At 42.9% G+C, this 24,694-nt stretch overlaps 1 protein-coding gene across 6 annotated transcripts in view; it reads left to right on the top strand.

Annotated features, from left to right (window-relative positions):
- Positions 1 to 24,694, top strand: part of ARHGEF3 (Rho guanine nucleotide exchange factor 3) — a 304,554-nt gene that overhangs the window by 122,915 nt on the left and 156,945 nt on the right. The window contains exon 1 of one of the 6 annotated variants that reach the window (XM_042979197.1): positions 6,381 to 6,521. The exons of the other annotated variants lie outside the window; for them this stretch is intronic. Within the exon in view, the coding sequence (XP_042835131.1) occupies positions 6,459 to 6,521 (63 nt within the window). The 5' untranslated portion in view covers positions 6,381 to 6,458. Of the gene's footprint in view, positions 1 to 6,380; positions 6,522 to 24,694 lie in introns of those variants that run through there. 6 annotated transcript variants of the gene reach the window in all.

The following is a 24,694-nucleotide window of genomic DNA, read 5'->3' as shown; positions in this document are numbered from 1 at the left end:
CAAGTGCATCTTTCATGTTTGCAGAATGTTCACAGGCCAGTGGCTAATGAATTCAGGTACTTCCATACCACAGCGTGCTCTGCAGTATGGGTCTAAAATGTGTATGAGGTGGAAGGATGCTCTGGATGTTAAGTGAAAAAAGCAAATGGCAGGATAATGTTACCATTCCATTTTTGAAAAATACAAACAAAAAATAAAGTGTGTACACAGCAACTTGTGTGTGTTTAGACAGAAGGAAATGTCTGGAAGAACTGCCAAATTGGTGGCACTTGGGTCAAATCCAGTCAGCACCTGTGTTTTGCGTGGCCTGTATAGCACTTTTTATTTTATTTATTTATTTATTTATTTATTTATTTATTTATATGAAATTTATTGTCAAATTGTTTTCTATACAACACCCAGTGCTCATCCCAACAGGTGCCCTCCTCAATACCCATCACCCACCCACTCCTCCCTCCCACCCCCCATAAACCCTCAGTTTGTTCTCAGTTTTTAAGAGTCTCTGATGTTTTGGCCCCCTCCCTCTCTAACCATTTTTTTTTCCATCCCCTCCCCCATGGTCTTCTGTCACTTTTTAAAATAAAGAATTTGTTGCCAGCATTTTAAAAATTGTGAGATTTTGTATTAACCTGGAGTTTCCAGCTTCTCTTGAAAAGTTGGAATGTCTGGCCCCCAGTAAGCTGGAGCTGACTGAGGGCCAATACACTCAGTGGTGCCCTAGGGCCCACCCCGGCTTTCCTTTCAGGTACCTGACCCTTGGCCCTGAAGGCTTTTGGGTTTATATCCCCCTTTATTGACAGCTGGCTTTGACATGGTTGCCTCTGGCAAGTGGGATTGGGGTGGACGAAAAAATCAGGTCCTTTGGGAAGACTCACTTTTTTACGCTATATATTTATGTATGGTTTGAATGTATTATAATGATGCCATGTTACTTTTAAAATTTAAAAATTAGGGGTGCCTGGGTAGCTCAGTCAATGGAGCGTCCAACTACTGAATTTGGCTCAGGTCATGATCTCACGGTTCATGGGATTGAATCCCGTGTCAGGCTCCGTGCTGACAGTGCGTGGAGCCTGCTTGGGATTCTGTCTCTCCCTCTCTCTGCCCCTCCCCTGCTTGTGCTCTCTCTCTCAAAATAAATAGATAAACTTAAAAAAAATTAAAATTTAAAAATTAGTAGAAAAACATGTTTGAATGCTTGGTAGTATCATAGGTGCCATGGAGAGAAAACCCAATTTACTGTTCCTTTATAAGCTGCCATTATAAAGCTAAAAATGAACTTGAGCTCTGAACAGCAGGAGCATCTTATTATTGAAAGTTTCCTCCAAGGTGCCCTCTGAGTGGACCAATTTCTTGCTTCTAGTCAAAGCAGGGCTGTGAGAGGAAATGGCCGTGCCCTGTTCTTTCCTTCCTTTTCCTCTGCCAGGGCACCTGCTGGCTCTCCTGCCCTTCCTGCCTCCTTCACTGCTACCTGCCCTGGGACCCACTCAAGTTCCACCTCTTCCACGAAGTGCTGCAGCCCACGGGTTTCGGTTCTTCTTTCTTATTCATAGTCAGCAGCCAGAAGTCAGGCTTCATCATTCTCAGATCCGTTGATGTGAATGTGCCCTCCCTCCCCTAGAAAAGAAATAAAGTCTAGTGTGCCGTGGTCGTTTCACATTTCCTTTGGATCCTCATTGGGGTGATCCTGGCCCTGGTTTCTGGGGCTCAATTAAGTGGCTTGTTTGAAAATCCTCCAGCAGAGTAGTGGCTGGGCTTCTGGGAATCTCCATGGGTCCTTAGGAGATTGACATTCTTCATTAGCTGAGCTGTTTCCAGAGCTGGCTAATCTCAGCTTGTTTACAGGCCTGTAAGAATTCAGACCCCTTTCTATGCAGGAGGCTAGGGTAAGAGGCCATTTTAGGAACGCCTTCCCTCCCTCTCCGACCAGCCACCACCTACCCCAGGCTTGCTTTGTGGGGAGTCAGACTTTTGTAAATAGGGGATCCCAAGACTGAGCTGAAGCCCACCTTTTGTGGGCACTGCTGTTTTTGGGGGGTTTTTTTGACATGCATCGCCAAGTATTTCCTGAGTGCCACATGTGGGCTCACCACATGTGGGCTTTGAGGTGACCCAGGTGGTTGCCTGAAAGGGCTGAGCTTTTTCACGGTGATTTCACTTCCTTCTTTCTCCAAACAGATAGGACACCTTCAGGCTCCTTGAAGCAAGACCCAAGTCTGTCAGAGCAGTGCTTTCAAAGCATTTGCTTTTCTTGCAAAGCACCCCGTGGATCTGCACTTTCCTGCTGTTGCCCTTGCCAGTTCTTCTACCTAGAAAGCCCCTCAGATTTCTGCCCGTGTGTCTCCTGCTCTGAGACACCTTCCCAGACTTTGTCCCCATAAAAAATACATTTGCTCAGCTCAGCTATTTCTTGGCCCCCTCAGTATTTTTTCTTGCAAACCCTGGCAGCCTTTAATTCGCTCTCTGATCATCAGTGGTTCATCTTTGTGCTTCCAGAGCCCAGTGCCTTCTTCTGTAACGTCTGCAGGGCCAAATGCACTCTTCAGAGGCCCTCTGTGAGGCACCAGGTCACTGCAGCGTGAGGATGGAGAGAGCCTGCTTTCTTGTCCGCTCTAGAGTTGAGTCTTGGATTGAAGCTCGTTCTCTCTTTGCTGGGTCCCCCACTTTGCTCAGGGCTGAGACAAGTGCAGGCTCTTAAAAGTCTGTGCATTTGTAAGACAGCCTCGGGGAAACCTTTGCCTGAATCTTTGCAGTTAAGAGTTGCAGATCAAATAGTACTCCACTAGAAAACTGAAAACTGAAAACAAATCATGGAAAGCTGGACCAGAATTATGTCTCCTTGGATCTGAGACCCACTGGTACTACGTAAGGAGGGTGAGGGTGTTGAATTGTTTGTGGAGAGGGGTTTTCACCTGAAACTGCAGGTCGCTGTGAGACAATCTGTGTCACCCAAGGAGTCTGGGTTTTGTAAAAAGCAGGTGACCCGGGCAAGGTGTTCATCCTTGTGAAAAGACCCCGTTTCATAAAATGAGAACTTTCAGCCATGAGTTATTCCCATAATAACTCTGAGAAAAGCAGTAAGGCCTTTTGTGATCCACATCAAAAGTGGAAAGGGAGGTTTCCAGAGGCAGCTATTTTGAAGGGGACTCTGAAGAGAAGATTTGTCTCAGGAAAAAAAAAAGAAAGAAAAAAGAAACGGATGGGTGTGGTATTTATCACCACTCTCATTTATTAGTTGCTATGAAATTGGGATTCAGTGAGGGCTCTGTGTCCTGGGCTGGGCTGCTGCCTCTTGGGTTAAGTTCAAGTGGACTATTGATTCCGCTCTGAAGACAGAGTTCTCCCAGCGTCCCTTCTCTCTCCGTCTCAGACTGATGTTTGGGTTTCGGTCTGCAAAGCTCCAGACTCAAGGCCCAAGATTCTAGCAGCGAACTCTTTCTTTAGAGCTGCCGGGAGTGCCCAGCATGGCTTTAGGTGGGGGCCCAGTGAGCATTGTTTCTGGGGATTGCCAGCCAGACGCTGAATTTCTGGTGTGCCTCTGAATGCCTGAAGGCAGAGTGCTCTGAAAAAGCAGCAGCAGGCGAGGAAACCGCTGGAGGTGGGGAGCTTTGGCTGATGTGGTCTCAGCTTCTGACACTTTTAACTGATGGCCCCCTGTCACTTCCTGTCATGCAGCCCAAGTGGCGGGGAGGAGTTCCTTCAGGGAAACCATGCTCTGCTCAGCTCAGAGAATCCCGTCTGCTGGGCTCCGTTGCAGTTAGGGGCGGGGGACTCTGCGTGGATGAGGTCGGAGCGCCCCATGGTGTGGTGCTGCTTCTTTGTCCGGGCTCAGGTAAGCTCCCTGCGGCAGAGCCAGCCAGGGGTGGACCAGCTCCCGACTCCCACCCGTGCCTGCCTGGCTGGGTGGTGCCAGGAACTGAGGTGTGGGAGGGCGAAAATGCCTTTTACCTCCCAAGAAAATGAGCAAGGAGCTGCTGTTCAAAGCACCTGGGATGATGGAGAGGGACTTCTGTGTCACTTTAGTGTGAATCAGGAAAGAGCTGTGTGGTTGTGTTTAAGACCACAAATGGTTGCTTGGTGGAGATAGTGAGTTAAGTGAGTGCCTGGCTGTTAGGGCTTCCTTTAGCATCTGTGATTGGAGGAGAGTGTGTGTGTAGGGTGTGGGGTGACTTTCGCTCTTTGTTCCAGGATGCTAGTATTTTAATTTTTATAAGAGATGTGTTTTAAGTTAAGAGGGGAAAAGGGGGGAAAAGGATGCATTTGGCCTGTAGTGTTTTTGTTTGGGGAGTTTTTAAAAGTGTATTTCCAAGATCTTCTCTTCTCCTTTGGGTTGAAAGATGGCTGAAGTCAATTTTGGAAGTTCATTCTGTTTGGAACAACTTTTTTGTAGGTTTCCTTAAAGTGAGTCTCGGTATTTTCAATGTGTTCATCATTGAGAAGATGAAGTCAGATATTATCAGGGGAGATTCAGACTCACTGGTGTTCTCATTAAAGAGTGTTGGTGCCTGGTTTGGTTATATCTAAAGGAACGTCTGGAAATGTTACATTTTATAGACTAAAGAGTAGGTTAGGAGGCCTGATAGGTTACTCCCTCTGTCCCTGTTCTTTGTTTGTGGGTAGGTGTTTAGCTTTGGATAAGCTACCCCTGTTTTCCAAAGAAAATGTCTGTTGCTTTTTCTGTTTCTCTCACCGGAATCCTGAGACTGATTTTTGTAGTGCTAATTCCAACTTTCATATATGATTATTCTAGACATACATTTTTAATCTTTTCATGTGATTTGGGTGGTTTTGTCATTCTTTGCTTTTCCCATCTGACTCATCCAGCTGTTTGCTAACCTGATAAAGAATCATTTTTGAGTCTTTGAGATACAGAAATTGAGAGCATTTAAAATGACTTAGGACAGTTTAGTGATAGTTAATGCAACATAAATAAAAATAATACAATATTAGCTGGCATTTATTAGATACTTTTCACGTTAGTAAGCACTTACCCATGTTCACAAAATTCCTACAACACTATACAGTCGGCTATTATTATTTTCAGAATGGTAAAACTGATATATAGAGAGGACAAATAATTTTCTCAAGGTCACCTAGCTGGTGAGCAGTGGGTCAGGCTTCAAGCTTAGGCAGAATGGATCCAAAAATGACATTCATAGCCAGTAGGTGCTACATGAGGATTTCCATTATGGGGCCCTTTCCACATCCACCTGCAGCATCTCAGTAACACTTTGCTTTCTTATCCTTTGGCAAATCAGCCCCTTTTAGTGGATGTTTGCTACGATCCAATTAGCGGCTACCTAAGAGACAACTAGACAAATCACTACCTTCTCTGGACTCAGCTTCCCTACCTGTCAAATGGAAATTTCTCTAAACTCATTTTAGTTCTGACATGAATCTAAGGTATGCAAATATCTTCCACAAAAAGTAAAAAAGAATCCTCATATCTCTCCTATTTGGAAGTTAAATGAGTACATTTGAACATACATTTCCCAAGGACGTCAACAGGAACTTAAAATGTAACTGGCTGGGTGACTGTTGACCTTTATTTTGCTCTTGAAACTATTACTGAATAAATTTTTATTTCTTGGTTCTGACAGTCCCCAGAGAAAGAGTCTGGAGGAATTGGGGCTGGGTGTGGGAGGGTCAATTGGTAAGCGGATGTGGTGTAGAGAAAGGGACGGGAGAAACCTCGTAATCCATAATCCAATTACGGAGATTATGGAGGAGAAATCTCATAAATCCATCTTCTGAGATTTGGCCAAAGTAGTTCTGCAATGGAGGGGAAATGGTAGAGTGTAATGATTAAGGACATGGGTTCTGGGACCACACAGATGTAGGTTTGCATCCCAACTTTGCCTCTTACTAACCATGTGATCCTAGGCATGTTACCAAATGTGAATCTGTTTTATGTTCTGTAAGATGGGGATAATAAATAGTGCCTACTTTATAGGATTGTCATGAGGAATAAGTGAAATGACTCATGACAGTGCCTAGCACAGAGCCAGCACTCAGCAAATGTGATCCATGTCCCAGGTCTTATTGACCGTAGAATGTTGGTGGCCACTAGGGACATGAAGCCTGAGTGTGTAAAGGCTTAGCGACACCAGGGCTGTGAAACATCTTACCTACAGAGATGAACATGACCCTGGTTTGATTTTGTGGGGGAAAGGAAGCATACTCCACAGAAGGTCAATACTTCATGTTTTTTAAGTTTATTTATTCCGAGAGAGAGAGAGAGCACAGTCAGGGGATGGGCAGAGAGAGAAAGAGAGACAGAGACAGAGACAGAGAATCCCAAGGGGCTTGAACTCACAAACCATGAGATTGTGACCTGAGCCGAAATCCAGAGTCGGATGCTTAACCAACTGAGCCACCCAAGCACCCCTAGTCAGTGCTTCATTTTAAAACCCTGATTCCAGCCATGTTTTTACAGCTTGCGCAGAACACCAAGGGGAGTCATGAAAGGGGAAGCTGATTCAAACCAGATCCTAAAAAGGCCTCTCTTGATAGAACACTCAGAGGTATGACTCGGAGAGGGCAAGGTCAGGGTGGTGACCCCGAGTGTCCACCAAGACAGAAACAATGGGTGACTTTAGGACCTAAATATAGACTATGTGGATGTCACTTAGGGAAACCAGTTCCTGATGCTGACCAGGGTGGGTGGGTCTCTTGGGAAGAGCTCTGGAAGCAGCCCCTGTGGGCCGAGCCTTGCTCTGTCGGCCCTCTTTTTCTGAATAATTCTGTCCATATTCTAGCTCCTCTGCATCTGTTGAGCATCTGCCTCTGTTTGGCAACCTTGTTTATGTCTTCAGCCCTTCCCTTCCAAGTCTTCCTTGTGGTGTTTACCACCTGTCTCCCTTGTTTCTTGCAGACCCCACCCAGCCCCGGCCAGAAACCCCGGGTGTTCTTGTCATTAGCGCTTGCTTCTCATGGAGCAGTATTAGGAGCTGGGTGGGAGTCGGGAGTTTGGGGTTCAAGGTCTAGGTTTTGCAGTTAACCTTGGGTAATGAAGAACCTCACTGGGTACCAAGTTCTCCAATGGAGACATCTCCTTTAAGAACCTGGATCCTGGAGATTAACCATCTGTGTTCAAACCCTCACTGCCGCTTGACCTTGGGCAAGTTCTTTACCTCTCTGAGCCTCAATCACCTCACCTGCAAAATGGATACATGGCAGTATCTGCCTCAGTTAGTATGAGGAGTTTATAAAATAATACCTGTGAAACCCTTAAAACAGTACATCTTGTCAGTGCTCAAAAATGCTAGCTATGATCGTAGTTGTGATCTGTAGAAAAATGAGACTTGAGCTGGGTCAGTGTTTCCTAGACTTCAGTCAAATTTTTCTCATTTCCATATTCTACTTGTACTATTATTTTTCACTTACTGTTTCTCTTTAAATTGTCCAGTTGTTATTTGTTATTTTTTAACTTCGGCTCATTCTAAAGAGGAATAGTCCTGCAGTCACTCAGTGCTCTAATGTGTTTCTTAAAACACATGATAGTAAACACATCTAGGTCTACTGCATGTGGTCTGAAGTGATATGGTGTCTGCCCCAGGTCCACTTCCTGCACTTTGGTGTCTCTGAGCATCCGAGGCCCAGGTTGCTGCCTGCTACTGGTGTTCACAGTGCTCATCCCACAAGAATGAATAGTCTGCCCACCTTTTCATTCACCAGGCAGTGCCTGAGAACCTCCTTTGGGCCTGTCTCTGTGCCAGGTGCCAAGATACCCACACTATGGGTCTTTGTAGTGCCTACTGTCTTTTTTTGAATGGGACACTACCAGCCCAGAGAAAATGGGGTAGAGAGAGCCATGAAATAATCCAATTGCTGAAATCCCTCCTTAACGAGAAGAGAAGCCAAGAACACTCTCTGCCTGAAATCTCTGGATGTGGGTCAAGGAGACCATCTCAGTCAGTTTTTGCTAAGTAACAACTACCCCCAACTCAGTGGCAAACAATAGCAAGCATTCGCTCTTATGCTTATAGGCGTGCAGGTTGATGGGGGCGGTCTGCCTCACACGGGTCCATTAAGTATCCACACATATATTCTTCCCCGGTGGAAGTCAGAAGCTCCCAGAGGAGCAAACAGAAATATTTGATGTCCCTGAAAAACTAGGCTCAGAATTGGTACTCTGTCCCTTCCACCCTTATTCCATTGGCCAGAACAAGTCACAGTAGCAACCCATGGAGGTCAGGAGAGAGTATAAAAGTTTGCTGAAGAATAAATTAATCCACTACAGGGATCATCATTATTTAGTCATTCAACCTGCATTTATGTGCAGCATTCTGCCATGTTGGGGGAAGATAAGTACAGTCATGATAAATGGCAAAGGTGATGAGGACATCTAATCCAAGGCCTGGCATGGGGTAGGTCCTAAATAAATACCTAATGAATGAGTATCTGCTGGTACCTCTGGAGTGCTGACTACTGATGAATATTTCATACAAGGTTATCTCCTTCTATCCTCCAATTCCTGGTTGGGCTGGTACAGTCATCCCAGGTCAAACAAGTGGCATACTATTTTGGCCTGTTAAATGCTTATCATCTTTTGATGTGAGGGATGTGAAGGCACAGTAGTGGAGAGAGTTTATGCACAAAGAGATCATCTCTGATATGGAGAAAGAGGTAGGCTTTGCACCAAGGAAGGTCCAGATTGCATCCCTCATGTGTTCCTTCCCATACACTTCGTGCACTGCCTTGGGTGCTAACGCTTCGATCACCCATCATGTACTAAGAGTTTAGCATGGTACCTGCTTATCATAGTTTCTATCAATCACTAGCCCTCTGCTTCTTGGAGGTCATATCCATTTTTTAATATTTTCTTCAGAAAATTGCACAGAGATGTGAAAATTTCTGTGCAGGCAGGTGGCCCTGAGTAAAGAACTCTGCTGTGAGTATTCATTCTTATTCCCTCCCCTCCTCTTTCCTTCCTTTCTTAAGGACTTCATCTATTGGAAGAGAGGTTTTTCCATAGTTGTATGCCAGTGTCAGGCATAGGGTTTGGCTCATTTTAATGGCTGGCCCAATGAGTGGGTTTTTTTTTAAAGTTTATTTATTTATTTTGAAGTGGGGGGAGGAGCAAAGAGAGAGAGAGGGTGAGAGAGAATCCCAAGCAGGCTCCATGCTGTCAGCATAGAGCCCACATGGAGTTCGATCATACAAACCGTGAGATCATGACCTGAGCTGAAATCAAAAGCCAGACGCTCAACTAACTGAGCCACCCAGGCCCCCCCACAAAGGTGTTTTTGAAGTGACTGAGACAGTAAGGATGAAGGTGCTGTGATATCTTGTTTGCATATGCATAAGATCACAAATCTTTTGGACTGGATGAGATAGGAAAGCTCATATAATCTAGCCCTTTTATTTTATTTATTTATTTTTATTAAAAAAAATTATCACTGAAGTGTAGTTGACGTGCAAGGTAATGATTTGACGATTCTATATGTTACTCAGTGTTCAGCATGATAATCATCATTCCCATCTGTCACCGTACAACATTGTTACAATATTATCAGCTATGTTCCCTATGCTATGCTTTTCATCTCTGTGACTTATTTTATAGCTGGAAGTTTGTACCTCTTAATCCCCTTCACCTCTTTTGCTTATCCCCCCCAATGACCTCCCCTCTGGCAACCATCAGTTGGTTCTTTCTATTTAAGAGTCTGTTGGTTTTTGTTTTTCAGATTCCACATGTAAGTGAAATGATACGGTATTTGTCTTTCTTTGTCTGGTTTGTTTCACTTAGCATTATACTCTCTAGCTCCGTCCATATTGTTGCAAATGGCAAGATTTCATTCTTTTTTTATGACTGAGTAATATTCCTCTGTGTGTGTGTGTGTGTGTGTGTGTGTGTGTGTGTGTGTGTGTGTGTTACATCTTCTTTATCCCTTCATCTGTCGATGGACACTTTGGTTTCTCCCATATCTTGGCTATTGTAAGTAATGCTGCTATAAACATGTTCAGAGACATGAACATCTATCTTTTTGAGTTAGTGTTTTCATTTTCTTTGGTAACCCTTTTATTTTATAGATAATACTAAGACCCAGAAAGCTTAGTTCACTTGCTCAAAGGCACATAGCTAATAATAATAATAATAATAATAATAATAATAATAATAATGTTTTCTTCCAAGCAGGTAACTTATGCTCAGATACAGTTAAGTCTTATTCCCTCAGTACCTGGTCAGAAAACAGTGTCATTCTGATCTATCAGATTTATGGATCATGTTGCAAAACTTGAGTTTTCTTGACTTTCACATCCAAAGTCAAAGACACAGATGACAAAAATACATATGCCATGTCTCCACTGTAGAACCATTACGGTTTGAGCTCTTTAGGGCAGAGCCCTTGTCCCTGCTTTCCCTGGGCTCCCGTTTCCACTCCATCCCTCAGTCATCACCCAGAACTATGTGCACAGACTGCTGAGAATGCAGGAGGGTTGGGGCTGAGACAGGGACATTCATCAAGCCAAGGGACCAGGCCAAATCAAGGGTGGAAGGCGGGTTAGGGTGGGTACAGGGTTGTTCCTGCAGAGTCCTGCAAATCTTATTTGGAGCCATTCTTCTATTCTTAGTCTCTAAGGCACTTTGTTCTCTGGTGCATTGTTTTAACAGCCACCAGGAAATCAGTCCCTGCTCAGGGTCAGCGATGCCACTGGTTCCTGTCTGTGGCCGCCCAGGTGGGAAGTGCACTGGTTTGTTCCAGGGCTGATGGTTCGTCATCGGGACCATCACACCCTTTCTTTTTTTGTTCCCACCCTTTCTGCATGGGGTGGGGAAGGGCGAGGAAGAAGAAGAGATTCTGATGAGTTTTTTTCTTTCTTTCTTTCTTTCTTTCTTTATTTCTTTCTTTCTTTCTTTCTTTCTTTCTTTCTTTCTTTCTTTCTTTCTTTCTTTCTTTCTGAGAGAGAGCATGAGTGGGTGAGGGACAGAGGGAGAAAGAGAATCTTAAGCAGGCTGCACACCCAGTGTGGAGCCCAATGTGGGGCTTGATCTCACAATGGCGGGATCATGACCTGAGCCAAAATCATGACCTGAGCTGAAATCAAGAGTTGTACGCTTAACCAACTGAGCCACCCAGGCTCCCCGAGCTGTTTTTCTTTTTATAGCAGTAGTGACACGCTTATTTCTGTGTTACAAAGAAAAATGCTAAAATCCAAGTCTCAACAGAGCACTGTGCTCTCTGGAGCATTGTTGTCCCATGGAAATAGAATTTGAGTCACATGCATAATATAAAATTTCCTAGTAGTCACATGGAAAGAGAGAAAAATAAACAGGTGAAATTCGTTGTAACAATTTATTTAGCCCAGTATATCCAAATATTAGCATTTCAACATGTTATCCACATGAAAATTAAGAAGATATTTTACATTCTCTTTTTCATATGTAGTCTTCGAAATTCAGTGTGTATTATCTACTTAGAACATATCTCAGTTCAGACTAGCCACATTTCAAGTGCTCAGTACCCACACATGGCTCATGGTAGTCATTAGACAGTACAGGTCTAGAGCAGACTGTCCAGAAGAGCTTTTTATGGTGATGGTATCTTCACTGTCTCCTATAGAGGCCATTAGGCACCGGTGGCTAGGGAACACTCAAAATGTAGCTAGTTCAGCTGAGGAGCTGAGTTTTAAATTTTATTCAATTTTAATAAATTAAAATTAAGCCTCAACAGCCACATATACCTAGAGGCTATCATATATGGACAGTACAACTCTAGACATTTGATCTTATTAGAGAAATATTAACTTAAACTTGAACATGATATCATTTTTCATCTGCCACATTGACAGAGATGAAAAAGTTGGATAACACTGTTTGGTGAGGTTAACAGGACCTTTCATGCGTGGCCAGTGGGAAGGTAACTTAGAATGGTTTTTCTGGAGGACAGTTTGGCCATGTTTATCAGATTTCAAATATACATTCCCTTGGGCCCAGCAGTTCCATTTCTAGATATTAATGCTACAGTGTCTCTTGTGTGTGTTGACTGGTTTATGTAGAAGGATATTTGCTGCAACAAAAGATCAGAAACCACACATATCCCCTGTCAATGGGGGACTAGATAAAAAAAGTTATGGTACATTTGAAAAATGTAAGTGGCAACTATTGAAAAAAACAAGGCCAATTTTTATTTGATGGCATGGAAGGCTGTGCAAAATATGGTGTGAAGCAACTATATAGCAGTATATATAGTATGTCACCATTTGGGTAAAAGAAATGATTTGCTTACTTATGTCTAGAGCAGCTCTGGAAGAAGGCAGAAGGAGCCTATCAAAGTGGTTTTCTCCTGGGAGAGAAAGGTATAGCTGGGTGGGAGAGAGGTCTGGTTATCACTGTAGAGTGTATCTTTTTGGAATTTAATCTCATGCACTTGAATTACCTCTATTTCCTCTTCAAAAAAAAAAAATAATAAGGCACACAAAGAGGAAACTCTAAGAGAAGGGTAAATCACAGAAGTCTTCCTAGAGGAGGTGGTGGCCTTTGGATTGACTTGTAAAAGATGCATAGGAATCCTTATGGCAGGAGGAAGGCCGAGGCTCAGAGACATGAACAAGCAGGACAGGTGCGCACCCAGTGGTGGGCAGGGTTCTCAGTATATAAGATAGAGCAGTAATAGAGTTTGGGTAGGCACTGAAATGGCCAAATGGGAAGAGTTTATGAGCAGAGTTTGGACCATAGACAGCCATTGACAGTTTGAAGGAAGCAAGAAATGACATGATGGTGTTTGTGTGTAAGACAACTTTGGCAGAGTGGAGAGTGACTTGAAACAGTGATTTACAAATTGTGAGCCAAGGACCCTAGGAGTCCCCAAGACCTAGAAATTCACTGTTATCACTACAAAACAGATTTTCTTCATAGGCATCTACCAAAATAACCATCACAGCAGGTTGATTGCAGAAGGAGGTATGTGAATCAGCTGTCTCCTATGCAGCCAGACAGTAAAGAGAGTTGTAAAAGTATAAAACAATGCTGCTCTTCTCACCGTGTTTTTGTTCTTGGAAATATAGTTAGGGACACTTGGGTGGCTCAGTCGGTTAAGCATCCGACTTCAGCTCAGGTCATGATCTCACAGTTCATGAGTTCAAGCCCCACATCATGTGCTGACCACTCAGAGCCTGGAGCCTGCTTTGGATTCTGTGTGTGTGTCTCTCTCTCTGTCTCTGTCTCTCTCTCTTTCTCCTCCTCATCCACTCATGCTCTGTCTCTGTCTCTCAAAAATAAATAAACATTGAAAATATAGTTAATTTTCATTAAAATATGTTCATTTTATTTTCTAATGCTGTAAATATTGACAGACATAACCCACATAAACAAAAGTTCTTCAGAGCCCTCAATAGTTTTTAAAAGTAAAGGGGTCCTGAAACAAAAAAATCTGAGAATTACTGGTCTGCAAGCATGAAGGCCCCATGTGATTCTGGAATACAAATGTAGTCAGGTAGGAGGCTTGAGCTAATGGTGCTGGAGCTGATGTGCACGATATACATCTGAGAGCAAAGAAATGGTCTGGGCAGGTATGTGTCAAAGAGGAAGCTTGCTTGATGGATTGGTTTTGACTGACAGGGATGTTGGTGCAGGTCCTCTCCTCAGCTTCTGCACTAATAGGTATTCCTGTTATTTCTAGTCCTTTGCTTTTATAAACACCCTAACCATCCATGCGCATGGATGTCATGTGCCCAGCACATGCAAGAATTACTCTGGAGTATCTCCCTGAAAGAGGGATGCTGGCCAGTAAGACATGCACGTCTTTGGCTTGACTGGAAGCGGTCAAACTATTCTCTAGTCTGTGACCCTCCCTCCAACCTTATGTGAGTCTCCATTTCTGCAACCCTTAGTGTTGTCAGATTTTTAAATTTTGCTGGTCTGATGGGTGTGAAATGGCATCTTGTTTTAACCCCAAGCCCACCGTCATTCCTACCCCCATTCCTCACCTTGGAGCATAAGTTACTAAAGTCTGAATTGTAGACAATTTAGAAAGAGTCTTTGCCTCAAAGAAACACACCCATTTCTGTGTGTGAATGTGTGAATGCAGAGGCAAGTTCTGTATTCTGGTGTTCTGGATAAGGAAGGAACAAAAAATTGGGGACCCTCCACTCTTTATTAAAAAAATTTATGTTTATTTAGTTTTGAGAGTGAGAGAGACAGAGCATGAGCGAGGGAGACACAGAATCTGAACTAGGCTCCAGGCTGTGAGCTGTCAGCACAGAGCCTGACGCTGGGCTCAAACTCACGGACTGTGAGATCATGACCTGAGCCAAAGTTGGCCCTTAACCAACTCAGCCACCCAGATGCCCCTCTACTCTTTATTTTAGATAGAAATCACCCAGTCAACCCTTCTTGCTCTTATGGTGTTTGCTGTAACTTGGGGCCGGGTGGATCTGCACTGAAGGAAAAGAAATTGGGCTTTTCTGCACTGCCTGACCTGGGCTGGTGTGTGGGGTAAGGCCCAGCCTGAGACAGTAAGACAAGACCTGAGGCTTTGGGCAAAGAAGTGTAGTGTGGGGTAAAGTGCCTTCTTTGAACCAGCCACATATCCTCACCGGACTCAGGCCTCCCTGTGGGCCTGAAGCCACGACCTGCTTCTCCTGCCTGTACCTGTTTGGGTGCTTAGGGTCCTTCCTCCATTCAGAAGGGCCACATGTGCAGTTTAATGCTCTGCTGTAGCTGACCTGAAACAATTATTTTTGGACAAGGGGCCCCACATTTTCATTTTGCTCTGAGTTCTGCAAGTTATATAGCCAGTCCTGCCTGAAGCATCTTTGTGTCTCTCGTATTAAAAAGGGTGTGGGGAGAGGGGTACAGCAACATGGTAACACTATTCTCCTCACTCTGTGCAGGGCCTGACCCCACCGTGAACTCCAAAGCTCTTTCGAGCGAAACATTCATTTCCTCATTTCATGCATTTCTTTTTTTACTTCTCTCTCTCTCTCTCTCTCTCTCTCTCTCTCTCTCTCTCTCTCTCCACACACACACACACACACACACACACACACACACACACACACTGTCAGTCTTCATCCTTTAGAAATTCTTTATGTGCCTGCTTGCTAAAATGTGTTTGTAACCCCCAAACCAATACCCAGAGCACGTTTGCAGTCATTCATGGAGGTGAATAGAGTAGCAAAAAATTTGAATGACTGTACACGCCTGTTCTCACCTGAGGTCAATCAAGGTAACACCCTGCCTTACTGTTTCGCTCTTATGCTGTAAACAAGGGTCTTTTTCATGGTCTATTTAGTACCATGTTTTTCACATTTTTGTGCTACTTGTTCATTTCATTATTTAACATGGCCCCTGAGTGTAGCAGTGCTGTGTTGTCTAAGCACAGGATGGCTGCAGTGCGCCTTATAGAGAAAATACATGTGTTCAGTAGGCTCCCTGCAGGCACAAGTTATAGTGCTCTTGGCTGTGAGTTCAATGTTAAGTGAGTCAACAATGTATATTAAAGAAGGTGTCTTTAATTAGAAATACACATAAAACAAGATTATGTCTTTTTTTGTAAGTCATTTCTTTTTTTTTAATGTTTATTCATTTTTGAGGGTGAGAGCATGAGCAGGGGAGAGGCAGAGAAAGGAGGGCACAGAGGATCTGAAGCAGGCTCCACATTGACAGCAGTGAGCCCGATGCGGGTCTCGAACTCATGAACCTTGAGGTCATGACCTGAGCTGAAGTCGGACGCTCAACCAGCTGAGCCACCCAGGTGTCCCAAAACAAGATTATGTCTTGATTGGTTGATGAAAACATTGTGACCAGAGGCTCTCAGAAACAGCCTTGCATTCATTAACTCCCTGTTCAAGGAGACTTTATAGAACGTAACTTCTGCGAATAACCAGCATTGACTATTTATGTGTGTTTATTTTTTCTCTCCTGTCCCCTCTCCCTTGCTCACTCTCCTTTTTGCCCTTTCTTTCTTCTCCTAACTCTTGAATTTTCTATTCTCTCTCACTGACCATTGGTCATACTGGCGTTAGCCTTGTTTCCTCAAAAGATGCTCAGGGAAGGTGCCTTTGTCCATTCATTCACTACGCATTTGTGGGTCACCTTCTTTGTGCAATTCACTAGGCTATGCTGGGGTCTTATGTTTCAAAAATATTCTTTACAGATAGGATTGTAATCCATGATTTTGAGGCAAATTGAGAATCTCCTATTTATTTTTAGAAATATTCCCCACTCAGCATTTTCTTTGGCCACATGTTGTCACAGATCCAAACAATGTTAGAAGGAGACTTCAGAGGTCACCTGGTCTGACTCCCTCATTTCACAGACAATGAAACTGATATCCAAAGAGGGAAAGTGAAATGCCTGAGGTCATATAGCTAGTTTGGTGACCTAAAAAACTGGAAAACCACCAGATAGGGGTGCCTGGGTGGCTCAGTCGGTTAAGTGTCTGGCTTCAGTTCAGGTCATGATCTCATGGTTCATGAGTTGGAGCCCTGTGTTGGGCTCTGTGCTGACAGCTCAGAGCCTGGAGCCTGCTTCAGAATCTGTGTCTCCCTCTCTCTCTTCCCCTTTCCCACTCACTCTCTGTCTGTCTCCCTCAAAATAAATAAACATTAAAAAAAAAAAGAAAAAAACCAGGTAAAAATTATTCCTCATTTGCTCTATTTACTACGTATGCATCCCCTAAGAGAAAGATAACATCAGTTGTGATCTGCACCTTCTGATAAAATAGATTTCTGCAAATTGTGTACATTGTAATAAAGCCAGAGAAAATTGATAAATACAAGTTTTTAAAAACTAGGTTTAAATTTTCTTTCCTTCTTTCTTTGCCTTTTTCCTTTTTTTGTTTTTTGTCTTTGTTTTTGTTTTGTTTGTTTTTTTTACAGAAGCATTTCATATCTGCTGTCAAGGTGTCTGGATGTTTGCAACATAGAGGGTTTTTAAATTCCTCATTTGGGTGGTTTTCATTATCAAAATATCTTTTATAATACATCCAAAAGTGGGCACTGCTTGGTCCTAATAAATGTAGCATAAATTTGAGTGCCAGGACTGACAACCAAGAGGGGAGAAATCTCCCACAGAGGAGACCAGGAAACAGATCCAGCAGTCCTCCCTTCCTGCCTATTCCCCAAACCTTAGCCTCCACTCCCTCCCCTCCCAAAAAGGGGAAGGAAGAAGGCTCAGTAAAGATAATGTGTCCATCCTCAAACAAAGTATGGCTAACCCTTTGGGTCCCAAGCACTCCCATTTCCTGTGGCTAAAGTTAGACCTATTAGATATGAATTTCATTTTTAATCCATGACTGGGCAGACAGAAGACTACAGATCCTCTCCAGAAGTCACAGGGAAAAAGGAGTCCCCTTGCAGTCATCCCAGGCAGAGGGCATCACAGTGTTGCTCTTCTGTACTTGTCATGAGCAAAACACAAGGGATGGTTACTTTGTGTGACAATTACAAGGGGGATTTTCCACAAAGAAAGTGTTTGCTAAACCTTTGTGGATCACCTTTTACCTTAGCCCTTAACACTGAAAAATACTTAGTAATTTTCTACAAAACAACAGTTTTTTTCTCTTCTATTTTTGATGGAAAGTTTAGAGGCACCTGGGTGGCTCAGTTTGTTAACGTCTGACTCTTGATTTCGGTTCAGGTCATGATCTCATGGTTGTGGGATTGAGCCCTGTGTCCCTCAAGCTCCATGCTGGGCATGGAACCTGCTTGGGGTTCTCTCTCTCTTTTCTCTCTGCTCCTTCCTGGCTCATGCATGCATGTGTGTGCTTCCTACCCCCCTCAAAAAAAAGTTTATATTATTGTGAAAACCAGTATGCTTGCATTAAATAGAATAGAACTATTAAGACAAATAAATATACACAAAACAATGTAACTAAATTCTAGCTAGGTGCTGTTACCTGAGCCTCTGAACCCAGAAGAGAAAGACCGAGGTTGGTAAGGATTAGGTGGGCATCTAAGGTGAGGTAACCCAAGCTCAGCCTTTCTCTTTGATGGATTCAAACTGGACAGTGAACTGAAAACATAATGACTTTCTTATTATGTGATTGGATCTGGGTAAAGCAGACTCTCCCAGTGCCCCGGCTCTTATCACCTGCAGAGTCCCCTGTACCCACCTGTGACTTCCTGTGCCCTTCTACTTGAGGGGATTTCCAGCCAGGGGAGTTAACATCCTGAGGATCCCTTCTCCGTCAAAGAGAGGCAGGAGTTAGTGGATGGAATACTTGCCCCACCTCATCCTTCAGTGGAAAATTATGAGGTATGTCCTACACGGTCTTTCCGTCCTCAGTGGGTTGAACTCTGGCTGCCCATGGCTGGAACCGTAACCCGCTGGCTCCACACCCTTTAAATGGCTTCCCCCTTTCCCTGTCTCACGTCCCCACTCCCTACAGTTCTTGGGGGATTGCCTCCCATGTAAAAAGCTTATACCTGAATCTTTAGCCCAGGATCTGCTTTGGGTGCAACACAAACTAAGACAGCTGGTAAACATTCTGCCTAACATGATCTTACAAACCACTGTTGCACCAGACCTATCCTTTGGGAAATACTAGCCTCAGTAGATACCCAAATGGTATAAGTCAACATATCACTTTTCTTTCTTTGAATTCAAAAATCTATTGAAATGCTTAGTGTTCAACTCTCTCTAGCATTCTCCTTAACATATTGGTGACACTCTGTTCTGATGAATAACATCGGTCTCCACTTTTGCTATCCCTCTGTCAAGATGGTATTATAATTTTCTAACAGACTTGGCACTCCTGAATTTGCCTGTAAATTTAATTCACTGTGTGGCATTTATCAGTTATTTTTCAGTGGGAGACATCCAGTGAGTAGAACGACACTGTGGGTCTGTGGCCACTCAAGGTAAACACTTACAGATGCATCACAGATAAGCCTGCTGAAACACAGCAGGCAGTGTTGCCAAACTCAGGGAGCCATTTTCTGGCAAGGCTTTTTACAACATCCTGAGGAGAACCAGGATTTCAAAATTAGGGAGATTAAAAAGGTGCTTCTGCATGATAGAGATTCTGTGTGGGCCTGAACCAAAAGGCAGGCCAAGAAGGCAGAACTGAAGTTCTAATGGGGACAGAATTTCTTGTCCTCAGGGTTGGTCCCATGCCAGGGAGGTCCTGTCCCATGAAACCTAGACTGTTCCAGACAGTGGTCAAGTCCAGGGTGGCATATACCCCAGGATATATCAGAAGAGTCAGAAGCATCTGTAAGTAACATGGGATCGGGACCTCCAAGAGGAAGGCAGGAGTAGGGCCAGCTTCATAGACAGGGCTCTGTGCTCACAAGGGCTCCACTCTGTGGGCAAATAGAGTTGCCTAATAAATATTTGTGTGATATTTGAATGAATAGATGCTTGGACATCAAACTTGCTTCGGATTTTTAGGGATGGTGGCCTCAGAACCAGAAGGTGGCCTCAGAATGAGTACCAATCACGTAAGAGTCCCTATACATTCTTTCTCAGGACTGGCTACATAATTTGTGAGGTCCAGAGAAGAATGAGAATGCAGGGCCCTTGTTAAGAAGTTTCTAAGAATTTCAAGATGGTGACAGCATAGCATTAAACTCTACCCTCATAGTGGAAGGTGCTAGAGGTGCTGCAGTGGGTGAAACTTGATCTGGTTTCTGCACTCATTGACCTCAGCTCTGAGGGAGGAATCAGATATGAATCAAGGAATCACACAAGTAAATGGTGACATTTTGATGGGTTAGTACAACAAAGAAGAAACACATGATGCTGAGAGGATATAACTGGGAGATTTGATCTGGTTTAGAACCATCTTGGAATACTTCCCTTGTCAGGGCTGGCATTTGAAAGATGAGCAGGTCACTGCAAGAAAGGGAGGAGGGGAGAGGACTCCAGGCATGAGGGAGCTTGGAGGAAGAGGAACTGAGATTACAGGAGGCTGGAGCCCAGAGCAGAGAGAATGAGGGTTGGAGGTAGGAGGTGGGCCAAGACCTGACTTTACACAGAGTTTTAGAGGAATTAAGTCTTCAGAAATTCAGGACATTTTTCATGGCTGAAAATAACACAAAGAAGAATAAAATTATTCACCCCCATTTTCTTTTCAAATAAACTGAGGAAAATTACCCTAATACAGATCGCATCCTTATTTTTCTTTTAAAGTTGATTTATCTATTTTGAGGGAGGGAGAGAGGGAGACAAAGAAAGAGAGAGAGAGAGAGAGAGACAGAATCCCAAGTAGTCTCTATGCTAATAGCACAGAGCCCAAGGCAGAGCTCAAACTCATGAACAGTGAGATCATGACCTGAGCCAAAATTAAGAGCCAGACACTTAACCGACTGAGCCACCTAGGCACCCCAGAGATAACATCCTTATTAATCAGACATGATGATTTTCCATGTAAAAAAATCACATGAATGGATTCTGGCCAATCAGAATGAGCATCAGGTATGGGAGCACCACATGTGCATGGGCACTGGCCAATTAGAACAAGCATCAGGGACTGTGTTGGGAATATATGAGAGGAAAGAACTTGAACCTTTAATGGTGAGAGGCGTTTAGAAACTCTTCCTTCTCACCCATCTACATTCTGCTTAGGTTTCTTCTCAGATGTCCTCCAAGAAGCCTCCTTGACTTCTCTTTCTAGAGTCTCTGCCTCTACCCCCTTTCACAGATTTTCATATTACCCTGGTTTACTTTCTTCATAACTCTTAGTACACTAAAACTAGCCCGTTTGTTTGCTTACTGGTTTATTGTCTCTGTCCCCACTCGACTCTCTGTCCCCAGTTAGACCTATTGTTTCTGAGGGCAGGGACCTGTATCTCTTTTGTTAAGCATGTATCTAGCTTGCATAGTACCTCGCACATAATATGTGTTCAACAAAATATTTGTTGACTGAATGAACCCATTTGGTGAAATTCTTTTATGTGAGTCTCTTGTCGTTCCTGGGTTTCTATTGTCAAAATTCAGGAATACCGTGGGCCCGAGGATCAAAAATGAAATTTTATGGATGGCACTTCTTGGTGTTTAGTTTTCCTGAAGAGAAATTCTACAACTTTGGGGGCACCTGGGTGGTTCAGTTGGTTACGTGTCTGACTCTTGATTTCGGCTCAGGTCATGATCCCAGGGTTGTAGGATCAGGCCCTGTATTGGGATATGCACTGAGCGTGGAGTCTGCTTAAGATTCTGTCCTCTCTTTCTGCCCTTCCTCCTCCCCTCCAAAAAAATGAAAACAAAGAAAAAAAATTTTTAATTCTACAGCTTTATATTTGCCTTTTTGTGGGCAAGTGTGTTCATTTGTTCACATGTATCCGTCCACAAACATTTGTTGAGCCTTTTCTGTGTGCTGGGTTAGGACTTAGAAATGTCCAGGGAAGTTCTGGGTGTGAAAGAATTCTGTTCTTAGTAAAACACCGATTTCCTGGGAAATAGATTAAATGCTGGATAAATATGCTTTGATTTTGCAAAATCCAGACGTTGGTTTCAGACTTCAGGATAAAAGTGATTGGGATAGGCTTTGAAGCAAAAATTCAGGATTAGAAAATTTAGCACAGAGTACTTCCCCCCCTCCCTGCAGCCCATTTGTGGCTCACCACAGCTTTTGCTTTTTTACTCAAAACTTGACAGGACATGATCGTGCCATGAAGGAGGGGTGCTCTGAAGACACCTACGTGTCCCTGGTGTTTGCCCGCCTCACGTAATTTGGCATTGTGATGAGGTCCTCCTCCACTTTCAGAGACAGCTGCAGAAGGAAAATGTCCTTCTAATCACAGTTGACATCTTTCCAGATATCCCATCAGAAGTGGTGGCTCACTTTCACATTACCGTCCTGATGGCTTTTCTGCAGGCTTTTGCCAAGAGCATTATTCTCAAGTTGGTCAAGACTCCTCTGAAAACTGGAGCTAATGAACTCTAGGTGGACTGGATGAGAAGTCTTTGCCACATGGACTGTCTGTGGCTTCTCCTGAGGCTCCAGTCGCCTCCTAAGACACTAATCAGAGGAGCTATGTTAAGAGAGGTTGTTAGCATATTCAAATACCTTATTTGCAGGGAAAGGATAATAACTATTACACAGTTATTTTCCTCACAGTTGTTTCTTTCCTACTGAAAAATTTAAGGATAAACGTCTTCTTGTGAAAGATTCCAGTTTGTTTGGAAAAGAGCTACTCTTGGGGCTCCTGGGTGGCTCAGTCCGTTAAGCGTCCGACTTCGGCTCAGGTCATGATCTCGCAGTTCGTGAGTTCAAGCCCCGCGTCGGGCTCTGTGCTGACAGCTCAGATTCTGAAGCCTGTTTCGGATTCTGTGTCTCCCTCTCTCTCTCTGACCCTCCCCCATTCATGCTCTGTCTCTCTCTGTCTCAAAAATAAATAAACGTTAAAAAAAATTAAAAAAAAAAAAGGAAGAGAGCTACTCTTGATTAAGTAATTCTTAAATTATATTCTTCTCGGGCCTAAGAAATTATATCCCAGCTAAAACCCAAGCAAGGTCTGCTGGAGTGCCTGGATGGACTCTGCACCTGCAGGAGCTCTAGGCCCTTGGCCACCAAGGGTTAACAGATACTGCAGAGCTGAGCCCAGAGGGTCCGATCCCCACTGGAGTTGGGCAGTGCATGGATATCTGATGCCCCAAAGAGGAACAAATGGACATGGCACGTATTTTGCTTGGGGAGGGGAGGAGTGTGTACGTTATTTGTGAATTTATTTTGTTTTGTTTTTGGCAACTTTAATATAATTTCAAACTTAGAGAAAAGTTGGGTGTCTAGAGTAAGATACTTTACCCAGATTCATTGTTTATTTACAGTTGTTATTTACATTTGCTTTATTTCTCTGTCTTTCTTTGTCTCTCTGTCTCTGTGTATCTCTGTATATATATATGTATGTATATGTATGTATATATATGTATGTATATATATATGTATGTATGTGTAGTATATACTATATATATGTATACACCATATATAAATAGTGGAGAATACACACACACACACACACACACACACACACACACATATATAGTAAACATTTATATAACCTATAAATATGAATTATTTTTCTCTTCCTATTTGAGAATGAGTTACAGACATTATGTCCCTTGGGCCTTGAATACTTCAGTGTAAGAACAAGAGCATCCTCACATACCATATAATTATCAAAAGCAGGAAATTTAATATTGACAGAATATGTTAACTGATTCATTCATTTTTTAAATGCTTTTTATTTTTATTTTTTAAATTTACATCCAAATTAGCATATAGTGCAGTAATGATTTCAGGAGTAGATTCCTTAGTGCTTCTTACCCATTTAGCCCATCCCCCCCTCCCACAACCCCTCCCGTAACCCTCAGTTTGTTCTCTGTATTTATGAGTCTCTTCTGTTTTGTCCCCCTCCATTTTTATATTATTTTTGTTTCCCTTCCTTTATGTTCATCTGTTTTGTCTCTTAAAGTCGTCAGATGAGTGAAGTCATATGATTTTTGTCTTTCTCTGACTGACTAATTTCACTCAGCATAATACCCTCCAGTTCCATCCACACAGTTGCAAATGGCAAGATTTCATTCTTTTTGATTGCCGAGTAATACTCCATTGTGTGTGTGTGTGTGTGTGTGTGTGTGTGTGTGTGTACACATATATACCACATCTTCTTTATCCATTCATCCCTCGATGGACATTTGGGCTCTTTCCATACTTTGGCTATTGTTGATAGTACTGCTATAAAGATGGGGGTGCATATGTCCCTTCGAAACAGCACACCTGTATCCCTTGGATAAATGTCTAGTAGTGCAATTGCTGGGTCATAGGGTAGTTCTATTTTTAGTTTTTTGAGGCACCTCCATGCTGTTTTCCAGAGTGGCTGCACCAGCTTGCATTCCCATCATTTATTCGTTTTTAAAATTTGCCGACTGTTACAGTGTTTTATAGCTATTTTTTTCCTGGTCTGGAATCCAGTTTAGGGTCATGCATTGCATTTATTGTCATGTATTCTTTAGCTTCCTTTAATCTAGAACATTTCCCCGGGATTTCTTGGTATTTCTTGATTTTGAGAGTTTTAAAGAGTAGAGGCCACTTATGTTGTATGGTTTCCCTCAATGTGGGTTTATTAAATATTTCTTCATGTGTTTAGATTCAGATTACACATTTAAAAAATATCTAGAGTGATGGGAGAATACTTTTTTTAGGCTGTGCATTTTTCATAGGAATATTTACAGGACTGATAGGGTGTTTTTCTCAGTGTGTCATATCAGAGGATTCAGGATATCAGTTTTTATATCAGTATTGGTGACATTAGCTTTGATTACTTAGTTCAGGTGGCATCTTGTAAGTTTCTCCATTGTAAAGTTATGGTCTTTCCCTTTTTAAGTAACAAGTAAATCAAAACTATGGCAGTCCTATTTGTCATGAAATGTTAACCTACTTAGTTTTAGCATCTATTGATGCTAAACTCCATCATCCCATCTCTGTTTATTTGTTAGTGTTCTAACAGAAAAGATTTCCCTTCTCCGCCATTTGTTCATTCAATTGTTTATGTCAGCAGGGGTTCATGGATTCCTAGTTTTTTCGGTGAGTTCTGGCCCATTGTTAACTATCATTCATTTGATACTCATTGTCTCAGATGTGGCTGGGGAGAGCCCTATAAGCTGGTGATTCTATCCCTTGTTCTTAGAACATTTCATTACTTCTTTTTTTTTAAATTATTTTTTAAAAACTATACATTTTCTTCTTCTTTTATTTTTTTTAATTTTCTTAATGTTTATTTTTATGTTTGAGAGAGAGAAAGAGAGACA

Source organism: Panthera tigris, chromosome A2, assembly GCF_018350195.1.
Source record: "Panthera tigris isolate Pti1 chromosome A2, P.tigris_Pti1_mat1.1, whole genome shotgun sequence".
NCBI lineage: Eukaryota > Metazoa > Chordata > Mammalia > Carnivora > Felidae > Panthera > Panthera tigris.
The sequence above is the reverse complement of the archived record's forward strand: the minus strand, read 5'-3'. Positions and strand labels throughout refer to the sequence as shown.